General features: G+C 24.0%; 1 protein-coding gene across 1 annotated transcript; it reads left to right on the forward strand.

The window, feature by feature from the left end:
• Nucleotides 1-9,468: 9,468 nt before the first annotated feature.
• LOC117178324 (protein KRI1 homolog) lies at nucleotides 9,469-20,235 on the forward strand. Its single transcript, XM_033369729.1, has 5 exons — nucleotides 9,469-9,669; nucleotides 9,750-9,938; nucleotides 19,504-19,660; nucleotides 19,736-19,926; nucleotides 20,007-20,235. Exons 1-5 carry the CDS (start codon nucleotides 9,617-9,619, stop codon nucleotides 20,215-20,217), a joined length of 801 nt encoding a protein of 266 aa, XP_033225620.1. The 5' UTR covers nucleotides 9,469-9,616; the 3' UTR covers nucleotides 20,218-20,235.
• Nucleotides 20,236-20,493: the final 258 nt, after the last annotated feature.

Consider the following 20,493-nt stretch of genomic DNA (forward strand, 5'->3'; position numbering starts at 1 on the left):
GAAAAGTTTACAGAGGAACCTGTACAGGAACCTCTGCGTGAACCTGCATAGAAACTAATCCGCAAGGGTTTTCTAGTGGCTTGGTTTTCCCGATAATAAGTTTGATCTTCAAGGGAATAAAAGGAAAGAAACTTTATAGTTGTAAGCGAAATGTTTACAAAGGAACCTGTACAAGAATCTATACTCGATCATTCAAAGGATCCACTGTCTTCATTACAGGTTCCATTGCAGGATCATGTACAGATTCATTCGCAAAAATTCTGCACAGGAACCGTCAAGGTTTCCTGTACAGGGTCGTGCCCAAAAACATGTCCAGGATCCTTAGAGGTTCCTGTACAGAAATATTTGAGTTTCAGGCTTTCAGGATGTCAATTTTTTCGGAAATCAGAAGAAAACTAAATAATTTATTTTGTGCCTAAGTTAAAACGATTTAAAATTGAAAACACTCAGCTTTCCATATTACAGGCCTCGGACTCACGACACTGTTGCAACTTCCTGATACTTTTTTTAACGATGCACCTACTTTGCTACTATTTTGAAAAAATGACACAAGTGCAACTATTTTTTCAAGTTCATAATGCAACTTTTTTTTTCAATTTGCCTTTAAAGATATTGTCCAACTTTTTCGCTGATCTTCCAGGATTTAAAAATTTAAAAATAATTCCATGAATTTAAAAGATTTTAGAATATTTGATAAAATTCCAAAATTTCTGAAAAACTTCACGGGATTTCAAAGGAATTTTAAGAATATATTTTATTTTAAAAGATTCCAAGGAATTTAATGAGATTCAAACATTTTTAATGAATTCGCGAGATTTCAGAAGATTTCCAAAATTTCAAGGGATTTTGCCATATTTAAGGGACTTAAAGGATTTCAAAAGAAATTAAAAGATTCCATACGATTATTAGGAATTTAAAAAATTGGACCTATGCGACTTTATACGATCTTCAAGGACTTAAAAGATTTTAAAGAATCAATAATGTTGAAAGATATTTGCAAGGAAATTTGACAAGATTTAAGAGATTTATAAGATTTTTATGAATTTTTATTAGATCTTAGAAGATTTCAAGGATTTAAACGTTTTTAAATTACGCAAAAAGTAAAGGTTTTCAAAAAATTGCGCAGGATTTCAAAAAATTTCAAGTGACTCCCATGGATTTCTAAGAATTTATAGGGATTTTAAAGATTTCAAGCAATTTATATGGATTTTTAAATATCTCAATTAAATTTTTTTAATTGGTTGACGAGTATTCTTGGAATTTCAAAGGATCTGAACAGATTTCCGGGATTCTTCAAGGATTTAGAAGGATTGAGGGCATTGTAAAAGATTCAAAAAAATTATATTTTATGGGAAATTTATATTTTGTACTAGTTTCCAAAAACAGCTAACTCTTTGACTTAATATTTGAGAAATTGCATGACACTATTTTGCTAATATTTTTAAAAATGTATGGCACTATTGATACTTTTAAAATTTTTTGAAACAAATCCGAGGCTTGACATTCCACTAAAGATAAATAAAAATATTATTTAATAAGGTAGGTAATTCGTGAGTAGAGAATAAATATTAATGTATTCATCTTCAACCAGTGCCAAGAGGTGATCTTTGTAATAGGGTTGTTGCCTAAATTTCAGATTATATATTTTGTAAATACTGCATGAGATTCCAAAAATCTTAGTACATTAAAATTTTTTTTTTTTTTGAATACTACATTTTTTATGAAAAAATCATTTTAAAAAATCGAAACATCTATTCAAAAAGCTCTGTGACTGTGAAACGTCAAATCCGGAAAAACGCTGAACCAATCAGAAAAATGCAGTGTCTCCATTGACCAACAAAGTATCCAGCTGCCAGCTCGCGAAATTTTTTTTGACAATCCACATGTCGATGTTCGTCACATTTTCATTGCCAGTTCAAAAATCCCGATTTTAGTGAAATCCTAAGAATTTTGAACACCTTTTTGGGCCCTTTATACTTTTTATCACGTTTTAAATAATAAACGTAAAAATAGGTTATGTTTACTTTAATCACTAGCGGCCATATTAATTCCATCAACTGCGCCAATCAGACAGATATTTACTTCCGAGGCTGGCCCAATCAGAATGCCTCGTCTTCCCGCAAAAAATTTAAAATGTACAATTTTTAAACATCGAAAAAAATGTTCAAACTTATTTTTTTAAAAATTCCTTAAGTAATTATGTAGCATTTTTATTGCTCTTCTAGTATGACCAGGGAAGAAATATATTTGAAAACATGCAACAGCCCAATTCTTGCACTTTCATCGACGCACAATATTTTTACGTCCGCGCGATAAATATTGCAAAACGTGATAACGATTCTGAAAAAGTTCTTCAGAAAAGTACTGTATATATTTAATTATTATGTGTATAAGTTATCTATTCTGTGTACCATTTTTATAACGGAACGGCCTGAACAGTGCTATGTCGAATTCACTAGAAAAGCTTTCTATGACTGCTAATATAAGAAAATGTAAATAACTCGATGGAATATCCCGAGAAAAGATATAGAATTTTTTCTATTTCAACACTCGTTAAACGCTTCTGCATTTTTAACACGATACTCTTTATTTAATTCTCAATATTTAATAATAAATCGAAAAAAAGTTTATACCAAGAAAATTTTTTTTTTAATTACAGAGCCTTACCTATTCCCCTACGTTTCCTCTTTTTACTTTATTCACGAAAAAAATTAATATTATTTAATTTAAAAAATAATTGATTATTATTGAAAAAAGTAGGCTACATTCAAAAATACAATATTTAAATTACGCGGGAAATTTCGAGACGGAAAGTAGTAGAGTTTGAATTGTAAAATTTGCATTTGCTTAAAATGTACTAAATAAACTTAGCTATAAAATACACATTTGCTCAAAGCAAACATAAATATGCAATTCATAGCTAAGAATATTTAATAAATTTCAAGTAAAGTCAAATTTATATTTATTTATTTTTATTTATATTTAAATCTTACCAATAAAAAAGCTACACATGTTTACTTTATTGATTTTAAAGTAATCTATTAAAAATTAAATAAAACTTTACAGCTAAAATAATAGTTCGTATGAAAAAGTTGTTGGTGATATTATTTTTTTAAAGCGAAAATATTTTTATTTTTGCCAAATATTATTTGCCAATAGAGATCCACTTTCGAAAAAAATAACTTTAATGGAAATTTTTTTATGGATTGAAATATTTATTTATTAAATCAAATCATAAATTTAATTAATCTTTAATTTTTAAAAGTTGAACACTTAATTTTCTAAAGTTTTGAACATTAGAAAATTTAATTGTTTTAAATTGAAGAAATCTGAAAATTTAATTGTTGAAAATTCTACAAAATTGATCATTGAATTTTCAACTGATGAAAATTCATTCATTAAGAATTGCGAAAAATGAAAACTGAATATTCAACTGTTAAAAATTTGAGAAAGTTTCATTTCCAACTGTTGAAAAATGAAAACAAGAAATGATTGAATGTTGAAGGTTGCTGAACATTCTTTCAGCAGTTGAAGATTCTATTGCTGAAAATTAAAAAAAAAGGAATTTCCAACTGTTGAAAACTGAAGAAAATTAAAAATGAAACAGAATTGAACATTGAGTTTTCAACAGTTGAATTTTTTTCAATTTCTAACAGTTGAATTCAACATTAGAATTCAATATATAAACATTTCAATACATAAAAAAATTTATAATTAAATTATTAACCGTTGAGAATATAAAGCATTTGATAATTAAATTTTCAGCAGTTGAAAATTGTATTGAAAAAAATTACAGAAAATTTAATTTTCCTACCATTAAAAATTGAAGAAAATTGAATTTGAAAATTAAAAATAAAATTCAAAATTGCGTTATCAAAATTTGAATTGCCTTCAACTTCCAATTGTTGAATTCAACACGAGGATTTAATAAATAAACATTCAATCCATAAAAATCGATAACTGAAATATTAACTGTTGAAAATCAAAGAATATATAAATGATGAGAAATTGAACATTGAATTTTCAACAGTAGAATTTTGTGCAGTTTTTTGTTCATGGAAATTGTTTCTTATACATAAAATATTATTTTATTCTGATAATTATATGTTCAAATAAATTTTTGAAATAATTTATTATTGTTTTTAGAAATTTTCGGTTAGAATAGAGTTAGAAAGTCGCAATTGTTTCAAGAAATGTCTACTTTCCTTTGAATTTTCAATCAGAGTGAGGTAAATGAAATAATTAAAGTTAACATTATTTGGTTAAGCAGTTTATTATTATTGTTAATAACATTCAGTAGTAATAGTTGCAGTTTTTTTCTGGAATTTTTTAACTTTTTGAACACTTTTAAATTAGAGCGAAGTAATAATCAATTCAAGTTACGAAAAATAATTGTTTAAACAATTGATTATTTTCTTAAATAATATTCTCTTCGCTTATTGTTAGAAAGTTGCGGGTTTTTCTTTAATTTTGAAGTTTTTGTCCACAGTTTAATAAGAGTGTTGCAATAATGACTGAAATTTAATAATCATAATTTATTTTTTTATTTTTAGTTAAGAAAAAATAATCAATATTGACATCATTTTAAACACAGAGGCTCTCAGTAACTACTTCAAGAAAATTTACATTTATTATAATCCATACAGAAAATTTAAAAATCTTTTAAATTATTTTTTTTATTTCAGAAAAATATATTCAAAAAATTAAGAGATTGTTTAAATAATGATTCTGCCTATTTTGTATTTATTATTTTTTCATAATAAAAAGGCAAAGCAACGTTGAAAATTTCAGAAAAACCGCAACTTTATTGCATTTATCTACGAGAAGATAGTAATAAACATTAATAAATTGTTTAAACAAGTTAAAAAGTAAAAATTTTCAACAAAAAAAATGCAAATATCTGGAATTAATGCAACTTTCTACCATGAGGCGATGAAAATATTATAAAAATAATAATAAATTGTTTAAACAAGAATGTTTATTAACTTTATTATTCATCAAATTAGTAAATAAAAAGTAGATAAAAAGTAAAAAGTTTCAACAAAAAAACCGCAAATATCTGGCATTAATGCAACTTTCTACTATTAGGCGATGAAAATATTATAAAAATAATAATAAATTGTTTAAACAATTATTTTTGGTAACTTGAATTACTAGTTACTTCACTCTAATTGAAAAGTGGCCAAAAAGTTAAAAATTTCAGGAAAAAAACCTGCAATTGCCTAGTAATAATATAGAAGAAAAAACTATAAGCAATAATACTTTGTTTAAAAAATTATTTTTGCTAAATGGAATGAAATATTAACTTACTTCAAGTGAAAAGTGGACAAAAAGTTGAACATTTCAGAATGAACCCGAAATTTCCAGCATTATTCGAAGAGATTATTATTTAAAATAATAATAAATTGTTTAAAAAATTATGTTTTGTAAAAACAAATTTACGCTTACCTCACTCTATTTGAAAATTGAACAAAACCTGGAAAATCTGTGAAAAAGGCGACTTTCTATCTCTATTCTAAGAAAAAATTGCTAAAATCAATAATAATTTTGTTAAACAATTTATTTAAACATCTATATTACAGTAGAATGTAGAGTATTTGTATAAGAAACTATTTTTATTAGAAATACCGCAAAAAATCATAAATAGGGTCAAAAACCCGCAAAATTCATTTTTTCACTTATGGATTTTTTTGGGACCCCATAAAACAGAATCATAGGGGTGATATCTAAAAAGTAATATTTTATTCGTATTCTATGGCTAATTGTGGAAATAAATGTTGAGTTTCAACTTGATTCACATTATATTGACGATTCTGAATAAAATCTACATAAACGTATTTTTTTCTTATGGGAAATACCTGTTAAATTTCATAGAGCTAGCACCACCTCTAAATATCATTTTTTTCAACAAAAAAAAATGAATTGATTATTTTATGGATTCTATGACTTTCTTCGGTTCTAGTTCTGTCCCTATACTTTTCCCTCCATTGCGCGAAGTTTGGTGGGACTGACATTTTATAAAAATTGACTCTCCACTTTACAACGATTGGCTAATTATTTTGGTCATGATTTTTTTCGCAAAATAAATTTCTCGCATTGAGTTGGCAATTGTGCGTATACACATGATTTAAAAAGATTTAAGGGATTTATAACATTTTCAAAGGAATTCACGTAATTTTAAAGGATTGTAAAGATTTCTAGGGATTCCTCGAGATTTCATCAAGGTGCCAAGTGAGATATCTGAAAAAATAGTTTGTCTGTGATTTTAAAAATCAAAATATTATAACTGATGCCATTTCAAATAAAAAAAGTATTTTTACGAAAAAATGTGTTTTACAAAACATTTATTTAAACCATTTTTTTGCAATCGAATTTTTTCTGACCGTCGCTTCTTACCAATTTTTCAAAAATGAATGCATTTTAATCAATGACGGCTTATTTTTCCGGGAAAACATTCTCTACAACTTTACTATTTCCAATTTTGAAAGTAAATTTTTCTATGGCTGAAATCGTTAGATCAATTTTTTAATAAAGGATTTTTCAAATAAATTATTATAATTTAAGATTATTTAGTTATTTTTAAAATTGGAAACAGTAGAGTTGTAGAGAATGTTTATCCGAAAAAATTGGCAGTCATTTATTAAAATGCAATTATTTTTCACAAATTGATAAGGAGCGACGTTCAGAAAAAATTCAATTGCAAAAAACATGGTTAAAATAAATGTTTTTTTAAAAACACTTTTCATAAATAATACTGTTTTTTAATTGAAATGACATCAGTTATAATATTTTGATTTTTAAAATCACAAAAAAACTATTGTTTCAGATATCTGACTTTTGGCACAACTACCTTCATGAAATATCGTGGAATCCCTGAATATCTTTACAAGCCTTTGAAATTACGTGAATTCTTTTGAAAATTTTATAAATTCCTTAAATCTTTTTAAATCATGTGTACATGCCCAATTGCCAACTCAATGCGAGAAATATATTTTGCGAGAGAAATCATGACCAAAATAATTAGGCAATCGTTGTAAAGTGGAGAGTCAATTTTTATAAAACGTCAGTCCCACCCCACTTCGAGCAATACAGGGAAAAGTATAGGGACAGAACTAGAACCGAAGAAAGTCATAGAATCCATAAAATATAAATTCATTGTTTGTTTTGTTTTGAAAAAAATTATATTTAGAGGTGGTGCAAGCCCTATGAAATTTAACAGGTATTTCCCATAAGAAAAAATCACGTTTATGTAGATTTTATTCAGAATCGTCAATATAAGGTGAATCAAGTTAAAACTCATAATTTATTTTCACAATTAGCCGTAGAATACAAATAAAATATTACTTTTTAAATATGACCCCCATAAGTCTGTTTTATGGGGTCCCAAAAAACTCCATAAGATAAAAAATAATTTTGCGAGTTTTTTTACCCTAATTATGTTTTTTTTTGCGGTTTTTGTAATAAAAATGGTTTCTAATACGAAAATACTACTTTATATTGAAATATAGATGTAAGCGTATATTTATTTTGACAAAAAATAATTTTTAAACAATTTATTATTATTTTTAATAATATTCTCTTCGAATAATGCTATAAATTGCGGATTTTTTTTAATTTTCTACTTTTTGTTCACTTTTCACTTGAAGTGAGTTAATATTTCATTGCATTTAGTAAAAATAATTGATTAAACAAAGTATTATTGTTTATAGTTATTTTCTTCTATATTATTACTATGCAGTTGCGGGTTTTTTTTTGAAATTTTTCACTTTTTGGCCACTCTTCAATTAGAGTGAAGTAACTAGTAATTCAAGTTACCAAAAATAATTTTTCAAACAATTTATTATTATTTTTAATAATATTCATTTCGCTTGATGGTAGAAAGTTGCGGTTTTTTTCATAAATTTTAAACTATTTGTCTATTTTTCATTTGGAGAAACTCAGTAATTAATTAAATTTAGCAAACATAATTGTTCAAATAAATTTGTATTGTTTATAACTATCTTCATCTACATTAATGCCTGATGTTTGCATTTTTTTGTTGTTGTTGAAACTTTTTACTTTTTAACCACTTTTTACTTAGTAAAATAAAAATTAATCAAGTTAACAAACATGCTTGTTTCAACAATTTATTAATGTTTGTAACTATCTTCTCTTAGATAAGTGCTAGAAAGATGCGGTTTTTTCTGAAATGTTTCACTTTGCTTTGCCTTTTTGTTATGAACAAATAATAGATAAAAATAGGCAGAATCATTTTTTCGACAATTTCTTTATTTTTTTAAATATATTTTTCTGAAATAAAACAGATAATGTGAAATATTTTGCAAATTTTTTGTATGGATTATTATAAATGTAAATTTTCCTTGAAGTAGTTACTGAGAGCCTCTTTGTTTAAACTAATGTAAATATTTATTATTTGTTCCTAACTAAAAAGTCAAGGAAATGCTGAAAATGTCAGCAAGCCCGAAACTTTATAGCATTGCTCTAAGAAAATATAGCTGAGAACAATAACATCTTGTTTTTTAACAACTTGTTTTCGACAAAAAGTCGAAGATTTAAAAAAAGCGCCGATATCCAGAATTATAGTTCTAAGGAATAAAAATTTGTTAAAAAAATTCTTTTTGCTGAATTAAATTCATTATTGTAACAATCCTAATGAAAAGTGGACAAAAACATCAAAATTAAAGAAAACCCCGCAAATTTCTACCATTAAGCGAAGAGAATATTATTTTAAAAAATAAAAAAATTGTTTAAACAATTATTATTTTTCGTAACTTGAATTGATTATCATTTCGCTCTAATTTAAGTGTTCAAAAAGTTAAAAATTCCAGAAAAAGCTGCAACTACTACTACTGCATGTTATGAACAATAATAATAAATTGCTTAACCAAATAATGTTATCTTTAATTATTTCATTTACCTCACTCTAATTGAAAATTCAAAAGAAAGTAGAAATTTTTTGAAAAAACTGCGACTTTCTAACTCTATTCTGATCGAAAACTGCTGAAAAAATAATAAATTGTTTAACATATTTATTTGAAAAAAGTGATATTTTATGTATATGAAACAATTTCTATGAAAAATACTGCAAAAAACATTAATTAGAAAATGCAATCATTTTTTACAAATTGGTAAGGTGCGACGGTCAGAAAAAATTCAATTGCAAAAAACATGGTTAAAATTAATGTGTTTTAGTTGAAATGACATCAGTTATAATATTTTCATTCCTAAAATCACAGAAAAACTATTTTTTCAGATATTCGACTTTTGACACGACAACTACCTTAAAAGTGAAAACCAGATTTCAAGAATGATTTAACTTCTCGAAATATTACATAATATAAAATAAATAAAAAAAATAATAATGATAACTATAACAGATAAAAAATAATAATTAGAGAAATTCTTTTTCCTACAAATTAAACCGACATTTTTAATAAACAATTGAATTTTCAAAAATTGATAAGATGACATTTTCTTCATGTTTGGATTACGACTAAATTTAAAGTTATCTTAATTCAAGTTAAATCATTTTGATAACAAAAAAAATTGTAAGCTGATTTTTATAAAGTGGAAGACTAAAGCTTCAAGATGCGCAAATTAAACAAATGTTCATGAAATGTTGGAGGGAGAAAATGCGAGTTGGCTGACATTTAAGTTTGAAGATCTCAAGTAAAAATTAAATATTATTTCTTGGTTAAAATATATCTAATTAAAAGTTGACAATGAAATTTTAATTCAATTCAATTAAGATCGCAATGCTGTCGTTGTGATTTTTCTTCGTCTTCGATTAAATCTTGTATGAGTAGTTCTCAATTAAAAATAATTAAAAACGAAGTAGAGAAGCCCAAGAGAAATATTTCGAGAGCAACATCGAAAGAATCTATAAAAAATAATCAAAGCCTTTTGTGTCAAAAGATGGCTACAGTGAATTTAAACGAGTAAGTTTTAGATTAAGGTGTTATACTAAAAAATATCAATAAATATTATGTGAAAAATATAAATTATTTGATTGAAGAAACTCTTAAAGACGATGGTTATTAATTTATTATATGGTCCATAATTTCATTTAAAAATAGAATCAGAGTGTCTACTCTAAAACCTGGAAAAAATTCTCCGACATTCCCAGTTTTCTTAAAATAAAAAGATTAATTTTCTACTAAGCCGATGAATATTCGAAAAAAACATTAATTTTCAACCAGTTAGTGAGATTTCAACTAAAAAAGATCAATTTTCAACCAAATATTTGAATGTTGAACTAAGAGCGATCAATTTTCAAACAAAAAAGGATAGCTAAATTATCAGTTTAAAAAACTATTGTTCCAACAAAAAAATTGCAACCAAGTTGATGAATTTTTAACTAAAATAATGAACTTTCAAAAGAAATATATGAAATTTTAAACCAACAGAATTTATTTTGTAACAAAAGAGTTTAACTTTCAACCAAGTGTTGCATATTTAACTGGAATACTTCAATTTTCAACTAAAAAGGTAAATTTAAAAAAAAAACACATGAATTCTCAAACTAAAAAACATCAATGAACAAAAAAAGAGTTAAGAGTTCAATTTTCAGTTAAAAAAGATCAATTTTTAACGAAAAAGATGCATTTCCATGCAAGAGGATTAATTTCCTCATAAAAATACAATTTTTTGACAAAATACTTGAATTTGCAACGAGATAGTTAAACTATTAACTATAAAAAGACAAATTTTCAACTAGTGATGAATTTTCAACTGAAAATATGAATTTTAAACCAAAACGATTAATTTTTAACAAAAAAGTTTATCTTTTAAATCAAGTAATTTTATTTCCAAATGGTGAATCTTCAATGGAAATAGTTGAATTTTTAACCAAATAGATTAGTTTTCAACCAAGAAGATTAATTTCTGTCTAAAATACATGGATTTTCAACTAAAAAAGATCAATTATCAACCAAAAATTGAATAGTTAAAATTGCAGCTAAAAAAATTAATGTTCAACTAAAGAGATAAATTTTTTACTAATACGATGATTATTAAACTGCAATACTTGCATTTTTTAAGAAAACATTTAATTTTTAACCAAGAAGAATAATTTTCTACTAAAAGAGACGAATTTTAAATAAAAAAACGTGAATTTTCAACGATATAGTTGAATTTTTAACTATAAAAAAAAACAATTTTTAACAAAACAGTTTTAACAGAACTGTTAAATTTTCAGTATAAAATATTATTTTCATCCAAACTAATGAATCTTCAATTAAAACTTTTGCGTACAAAAAAATGTATTGTTAACTAAAATGATAAAATATTCAATCAAATATTAACATTTCTGTTTTAAAAAAATTGTTAACACAAATAAACTAATTTAAAAAAATTCATTTTTAAACAAAGTGATGATTTTCACCTAAAACGATCATTTTTTAACTAAGGTAGTTGAATTTTTATCTAAAAAGATGAATTTTTAAACAAGAAGATTAATTTAATGTTAAAAAATAATTTTTTTTACAAAATACATGAATTTTCAACTATAAAAAGACAAATTTTCAACAAAATAGTTGGATTTTGAACCACATAAAAAGATCAATATTCAACTAAAAATAAAAAGTTAATTTTCATTCAAACTGATGAATTTCCAAAGAAAATGATAAGTCAACCGAAAATTGAATAGTTACATTTTCAGTTGAAAAAATTAATGTCCAGCAAAGAGATGAATTTTTAACTAAAACGATGATTATTTATCTGCAATACTTGCATTTTTTAACATTAAATTTTCAGTATAAAATATTAATTTTCAACCAAACTAATGAATCTTCAATTCAAACTTTTTCATACAAAAACATGTATTTTCAACTAAAATTTTATAATGTTCAACTGGAATAGTAACATTTACATTACAAAACATTTTTTAACCTAACTAAAAAAAAATAATTTTTAAGAAAAAATTTCATTCTTAAAGAAAGTGATGATTTTCACCTAAAATTATAATTTTTTAACTGAAGTAGTTGAATTTTTTCTAAAAAGATGAATTTTTGAACGAGAAGATTAATTTACTGCTGAAAAATAAAAATTTTCAACAAAATAAATGAATTGTCAACTATAAGAATACAACTTTTCAACAAAATAGTTGGATTTTGAACCACATAAAAAAACCAATTTTCAACTAAAAATGAAAAGTTAATTTTCAATCAAACTGATGAATTTCAAAAGAAAATAATAAATCTTTAACTGGAATAGTTGAATTTTAAACTAAACACATGAATTTCAAATAAAATGATGGATCTTTAAAAGGCATAGTTGAATTTTGAACCAAGAAGATGAGTTTTCAAATAAAAGGATTAATTTTTACCTAAAAAAGACGAATTTGTAACAAAATACATGAATTTTCGACTGAGAAAACGCTGTTCCTACACAATTTCATTCTACACAAAATATATTGTACACAAGTATATTCATCATATTTTTCCTACACAAAACTTTTTCTACACAAAATATTTTCGACACACAATTGAATTCTGTTGTATTTTTCCTACACAAAACTTTTTCTACACAAAATTTTTCCTACACAGAATTTAATATTGTTAAATACTTATATTTCTTTCCTATACACAAAATATTTCCTACACAGAATTTATTACTGTTATGTTTTTCCTGCACGAAACTTTTTCTACACAAAATTTGTCATACAAAAAATTTAATGCTGTTATATTTTTCCTAAACATAATTTTTGCTAGACAGAAGATTTCCTACACATAAATTTTATATTGTTTCATACTATTATTTTTTTCCTACAAAAAATAGTTTCTGCACAGAATATATAGAATAAAAATATAATAACAAATTTGTAGATTTTTTTCAAACTTACAATTTTTGTTCTGTCATCTTTGACCGCATTTTGCACAGTTTGGCCGAAAAATGTAATTTTTGGATTTTCCATTATTTTTTATGCTGCCAAAATTTGAATTTTTGATTTTTCAAGAAAATTCCAAAAGTATTTATGATAATCTTCTAGGGCATTCAAAAAGCATAATTTTTCTTTCTCATATCGTGCGTTATTTGGCTTAAAATGTTCATTTTCGTGTTTTTTGGAATTTTGTAAATGCTATAACTATAGTAATTTTTGATTTGATGAAAAAAGTCATTAGGATAAATTGTTCGAAATTTTGAGTACTATGAATAACCGTACAGAGAAGAAAAGTTTCATTTTTTTCAAAAGTTATTGTGGAAACAGACAGACAGACATGCAGGCAGACACACATTCGTAAAAACCTGTTTTTCGAATCAGGGGGTCTTCAAACGTGGCCATTTGACAAAAACTTTCACAAAACTTTTTCAGCACAAAATATTTCCTACACATAATTTAATACTGTTATATTTTTCCTACACAAAAATTTTTCTACACAACATTTTTCCTACACATAATTTAATATTGTTAAATACGTTTATTTTTTTCCTACACAAACTTTTTTCTACACAAAATTTTTTCTACATAGACGATTTCCTACACATAATTTTATGTTATTTAATACTATTATTTTTTCCTATACAAAATATTTTCTACACAGAATTAAATAGTAATAACATTTTATTTCAATATTTCAATAAATGAATTGAAAAAACTGATTGATCAGTTATTACCTTCGTATTTATAAAATTAGTTGAATGTTTACTAATTCAGATGTATAGAAGTGTCGTGCATTTTAAAACCAAATGTTGAAAAAAGTCGTTTTAAAAATACAAAATTTAGTTTCCCTGAAAAAAATATTTATTAGTTTCATTACTCTTATTTTTCTAATGATTTGATGACCATTTTTAAAAATTAATTTTTTATATTTGAGCTTTCCATTTATTTCTAACATAGTTATAATCGCAAAAGTTTTCTTGAGAAATAAAAACAAAATTCACATATACTAAAATTTCGCATTAAAAAAATATACTTACCGTGATATTAAGTATTGGTGATACAAGCGCTATAAAATAAAAAACTGTAAACACCATTATCGCAATTAGATTGTCTAACACCAAAAATTTTTATATTTTTCCAAAAGAGGCGAGATACGTAAAAACTCTAAAGTAGACTTACTGACTTTTTTGGTACAAATTATTAAAGAATTTTATGTAGAATATGTTTTGTGCAGGAAAACTATGACGCATTATATTTTTTGTACAATGTTTAGCGACTATCTTAATTATAAAATATAAATATTTAATTCTATGTAGAATATACATATTTTGTGTTGAAAGAAAATAATAGTATTAAACAATATAAAATTATGTGTGGAAAATCTTCTGTGTAGAAAAAATTTTCTGTAGGAAAAATATTACAGTACTAAATTTTGCGTGTAGGAAAAATGTTATGTAGAAAAAGTTTCGTGTAAGAAAAATATAACAGTATTAAATTATGCGTAAGAAATATTTTGTGTAGAAAATATTTTATGCAGGAAAAAATCAAAGTATTTAACAATATTAAATTCTGTGCAGAAAAATTTTTGTGTAGAAAAAGTTTTGTGTAGGAAAAATATGATCAGTATACTTGTGCACATTATATTGTGTGTAGAATAAAATTGTGTAGGAACATCGTTTTCCCATAAAATATTTCTATTTAATTCTGTGTAGAATATATATTCTATGTAGAAAATATTTTGTGTAGGAAAAAAATAATAGTATTACATAATATAAAATTATGTGTAGGAAATCTTCTGTCTAAACAAAATTTCGCGTAGAAAAAGTATCGTGTAGGAAAAATATAACAGTGTTAAATTCTGTGTAGGAAATATTTTCTGCAAATAAAGTTTTGTGTACGAAAAATATATCAGCATTAAATTTTGTGTAGGAAATATTTTGTGTAGTAAAAGTTTTGTGTAGGAAAAATATGATCAGCAAACTTGTGTACAATATATTTTGTATAGAATAAAATTGTGTAGAAACGAGTGTGAAACTAAAATGCAGAAAATTTTCAACTACAGATGAGAAATTGTCAACCAAAAATTAAATTGTTAACTTTTTAGTAAAAGAATTAATGATCAGCCAGAAAAATTAATTTTCAGCTAAAATGATGATTATTTAACTTGATTACTTTTCTACTAAAAGAGGGGATTTTTCAATAAAAAAACATTATATATTATATATATATATATATATAAACAATTCATTTTAAATCAAACTCATGACTCTTTAACTGGAATTGAGATTTTAACGCAATTGACCAATCTTTAACTGAAATTGTTGAATTTTTAACCAAAAAGATGTTTTCTACAAGAAAATTATGTTTACCAAAAAATATAAACTATTGACTAAAAAATATAATTATTAAACCGAAAATTGAATAGTTTAATTTTTATTTTAAAAAATAATTCTTAACAAAAAGAAATTATTTAAATTTTTAGTAAAAAAAGTTATTTTTCAGCCAAAGAGAAAACGGTAAAAACTAATTTTGAAAAAAGCTAATTTTTTAACCAAAGAGATTAATATTCAAATCAAATTATGAATCCTAAACAAATTTTTAACAAATAACATGAAGTTCCAGTCAGATATTTGAATTTTCAACTAAAAAACATCGATTTTGAACAAAAAATAGAATATTTAAATTTTCAGTTAGAAAAATTAATTCCAAAACAAAAAAAAAACAAAAAAATTTGAAACAAAATAGTTAGATATAGTAAAATAAATCTACTTTTAAAAATAAAGTTTCATTGCTATTCAATTTCATATCGCACCTTAGAAAAAAATTAAGCACAATCTCGAAAAACTTCCTCGACTTTAAAAAAATTGCCTGACATTTCCGGGCTTTCCGTAGAAACCCTGAGAATAGGTTAATTATATTTTATAAAATATTTTTGTTAATATTAACAAAGTATTTTAATTTTTTAGAGGACAGGATACAGTTGCGAATAGTGGTTTGTAGAGAAGATTATTTTCCTAACAATACGAAAGTAAAAAAAGAAAGTGATTCAGAGGAAATATTTGGGATCTTGAATAAAAAAGAAAAATCTGAAGAAAAAAATTTAGAAACGATAGTTTCTAAAATTAATAATAATAATAATAATAAAAATAATAATAATAATAAAATTGTAATCAATGACGATCCTGAGAAAAAATTGGATATAACATCTTTCATGAATTTAAATAAAAAACCAATAGTTTTAAAGGTACTGTAAAAAAGTATCATAAAAGTAAAAATTAATGTATTTTGTTTTTTGATTATTTAAATAGAAGCCTTAGAAAAATGGAAATAAAGAAACTAAAAATATAGAAAATTGTCCTAAATCTGAAGGGATTACTGAATCTAAGGATTTGAAACCATTAGCTAAAAAAAATGTTAGGTCAAAATTAACGAAGAATCAGGAAACAAACGCCAAAAAAGGAGGAATTATATTGCAGTAAATTTTGAAAAATTTTCTTTAAATTCTATTTGTATAATGAAAAAGATTATGAATTTCGGAATCATCAATTTCGTAAATGAAAAGTTCCAAATAAGTAATTTTATTTCATGCGAAAAATTATTTCTGAATGTGTTTAAACATTTTCGATAAAAGAAAAAATGTTAATTATGAATAATTTTTAAATATTGAGAAATAACTTTATTTTTTTATTTTTCTATCACACTATAATTTGTTTGGAAGATTTCAAAATATGTTTTAAAAAAATCTGGAAGATTTAAAACTACTTTTTTTTGCAGGATTAAAAAAAAATCTAAAAAATATAGGAAAACTAAATTATTTCAAAAGATATTTCGAAGATTGAGAATGATTGCAATACATTTCAAATGATTTTCTAAAATTGCGAAAAAGAATGTAGAAGAATTTAAAAACAAAATTGTGCAATTTTGCAAGATTATAAATTATTAGAAAAATTCTAGTAGGTTTAAGAGATATTTAGAATCACTAAAAAGATTAAAGAGTAATGTTAAACTTGAAAACATTTCTGAAAATTTGAAAGAAATTGTACATTTTTGAAGATTTTGCACAAAAAAGTTAGAAGATTTTAAAGAATTTTCAAGGGCTTCAAGATAATAAACAAATTGTCTTAAGGTTTGTGGAAAAATTTCAAACGATTTTTTATTTAAAAGAATCAATTTTCTAAGAAAATTTAAAAACATGTTCAATAAACAATGTTTGAAACTAATTCAGAACATTCTAAAATCTTTTTTTAATTTTGTAATGAAATGAAGATTTTCAAATAGAATTTGAAAGATTTTAAGGAATTTTGAAAGATTTCAAGGTAATACAACATTTTTCTTATGATTCCTGGAAAAATTAAAAATTATTTTTTATTTTGAAAACTTAATTTTAGAGAATAGTTAGAGAGATTCAAAAACATTACTAAAGATTTCTAAAATAGTGCACATGAATGTGAGAGATTTCTTTTATTTTGTAGAATTTTAAAACAATTTTAGGAGAAATTCAAAAATAATTTAATATTTGAAAAGATTTCAAAAAGGTGAAATAAAATATACATTTTTGATGATTTCGAAGATTTTTAAGAATTTTAAAAGGTATCAATAAAATAAAAAACTCTTCTTAAAACTTTAGAGAAAATTTTTATGATTTGTTATTTTAAAAAATAATTTTTAAAGCTAACTTAAAAAATGAACGAATATTTCTAAAAATGTCGAAAAAATATTCAAGATTTTGAGGCAAATTTTTAATTTGTAAAGAATTTTAAAATTCATCTGTTTTAGTAGAAATTGCATCTGTTTTTATTCCAAATGCAACTGCTTCGTTGAAAAAGAACTTTTTGTTAGAGCATTGAACTATTTTGTTGAAAATTCATCTTTTTGGATATATTTAAGTCTTCTGATTTAGAATAAAAATATTTTTATTTGATATATCAACAACCACATTTTTCGTTCAGACTTCTTTTTATTTATTAATTTTTTTTTATGAAATTACTTAGTTAAAAGTAATTTCCCTTCGTTAAAAAATCAGTTTTTTTTTAATTCATCACAATAGTTGAAAATTGAACTATTTTGTTGAAAATTAGTTGTTTTTTTTGCAAAAAATTAATCTTCTTGGGTGAAATTTCAGTTTTTTGGTTGAAAATTCATCTGTTTCCTTCGAGAATTCAACTATTTTGTTGAAAATTTGTATTTTTTAGTTGAATTCAACTCTTTTAAATAAAAAATTAACATCTTTTTTAGTAGAAATATCAACTATTACATTTTTCGTTAAAAATTAAATTATTTGTTTGGAAGTTGAACTTTTTTGTTTAAATTTGATTTTTTAAATTAAAATTTACCATTTTAACTGAAAATATATATCTTTGATTTAAAATATAACTATTTCATCAAAACCTCGTATTTTTTAGTTGAAAATTAAACTATTTGATTTAAAATAAACTTTTTTGTTGGAAATTCATAGTTTCTGGTTAGGAGGATAAACTGTTTTGTATAAAAATTGTCTTTCTGAATTAATTTAACTCCCTTTGGCTAAAAATAAAAATACTTTTTAGTTGATATACCAAGCTTTACATTTTTCGTTAAGAATTTATCTTTTCTGGTTGAAAATTTACCTTGTTGGTTAAAAGTTAAATTAGCAAGTTAAAAGTTGATCACTTTGGTTGAAAATATAAATATATTGTTAAAAATTCTGTTGTTTTTTTTGCAGAAAATTTATCTTCTAGTTGGAACATACATCTTTTTGGTTAAACATTAAAATTTTTTGATTGAAATCAAGCAATTCAAAATATTAAACTACTTGTTTCAACTTTTAATTACTTTCTTAAAAGTTTATTTTTCTGATTGAAGAATTATCATCTTAGTTGAAAATTCATCTCTTGGGTTGCAAATGTGACTATTTTAATAAAAATTATTATTTTTTGGTAGGATATTAATAGTTTTGGTAAAAAATTTATCTATCTTATTGAAAATTCAATTATTTCATTTGAAATTAAGTTTTTGTTAAAAATTCGCCTCTTTTGGTAAAAATAAAAGTATTTTTCGTTTGAAATTCAACTAGTTTAAAATTAATCAGTTTTATTTACAAATTCAAGTATTTTATTGAAGATTCGTATTTTTTAAAGAATTAAACTCTTTTTAATTAAAAATGTAAATCTTCCTTGAAAAAATATCCAATAATAAACTATTCGTTTGAATTTATAACTACATTGTTAAAAATTGATTTTTTTCATTGAAAATTCATCTCTTTGGTAGAAAATGTGACTATTTTAAAAACAATTCTTATTTTTTCGTCGAATATTAATCTTTTTGGTAGAAAATTCCTGAATCTTGTTTAACATTCAACTTTTTTTCAGAAAATTCGTTTTGTTTTGGTAAAAATGTATTTATTTATCGTTGAAAATTCAACTAGTTAAAATTTTTTTTGAGGACTCAACTTTTTTTATAAAAATAATAACATAAATTAAAAACACTTTTTGAATTTTCTCAAGAATTTTAAGAAAATTAAATATTCATATAACCTTTAAAAAAAATATACTTCAAAAATAGTTATTCGGCATTTTTATTCTGCATTAAAAATTATTATCCCCATAAATTGGATGGTGCTGGTATAAATATATTTTTTGTATTAGAGAGACTATTCAAAGTAAAGGAGATTTTACTTTCGAGGCTTGGAAGCAAGAAAAAACGAGAGTTTACAAACAGTTATTAAAGGAAGAAAAAAGAAAACGCGAGGAAGAATTGTTAGAAAAGGCGAAAAAATTGGAAAGGGAAAAAGCAGCCCATTTCGTAAATAATTAAATTAAAATGAAAAATAATTTAAAAGAACAATTTTCAAATATTCAATATTTTTTATTCATTTAGGTATATCTGAATTGGAAGAGAAATCAGCTAAAAGAGCAAAAATTAAAACGTATGAATGCAAAAATAGCAAATGAGATAACGATAGCTCAAAAAATAAAATCTGATGAAAGACGATATGCAAATTTTCAAGCTTTTGAAGAATGGAAGAAGGCGAAAGAAGCTAAATTAAGAAGGGAGAAAATGATGAGGGGGTAAGAAAATAATTTTTCAAGAAATGCAACAAAATGCTAAAAAATAATGCAGCTGGTAATCAAGAATTTCAATTTTCTAGAGCATACTATCAACAATATTCTCAACAAAATAATGCGAGACCTCCTGGAAAAACAGAAAATTGCGAACCAAAAAAGAATCTAGATTTTGATACTTGGCTCGATCAACTCGACAATGTTTTGCATGAAAAGTATTTGAGGGAAAGGCGCTTTCAAGTTAGGTCTTTTTATTGTCAACCTAATTATTATGGAACTGCTGCCTTAATTCAATAAAAATTCCATCAAAAATTATTTTTGGTTTGTTTTTCAATATTTTAACAGATATTTTGAAGTTGTGAAAAAATTTCAAAATTTTTAAAACAAAATGTAGATTTTTAAGACTTTAAACAAAGAATATTTTTTTAGATTGTAAAAGGTTTCAAGAAAATAAAAAAATGTTCTAAGATTCCTGGGGTTTCAAATTATTTCTTATGTTGAAAAATTAATTTTAAGAGAAAATTTAAAGAAATTTGAAGGCAAATAAAATGATTTCCTGAAATTTAAAAAAAT

The sequence above is a fragment of the Belonocnema kinseyi genome, chromosome 8 (assembly GCF_010883055.1).
Source record: "Belonocnema kinseyi isolate 2016_QV_RU_SX_M_011 chromosome 8, B_treatae_v1, whole genome shotgun sequence".
NCBI classification, from domain to species: domain Eukaryota; kingdom Metazoa; phylum Arthropoda; class Insecta; order Hymenoptera; family Cynipidae; genus Belonocnema; species Belonocnema kinseyi.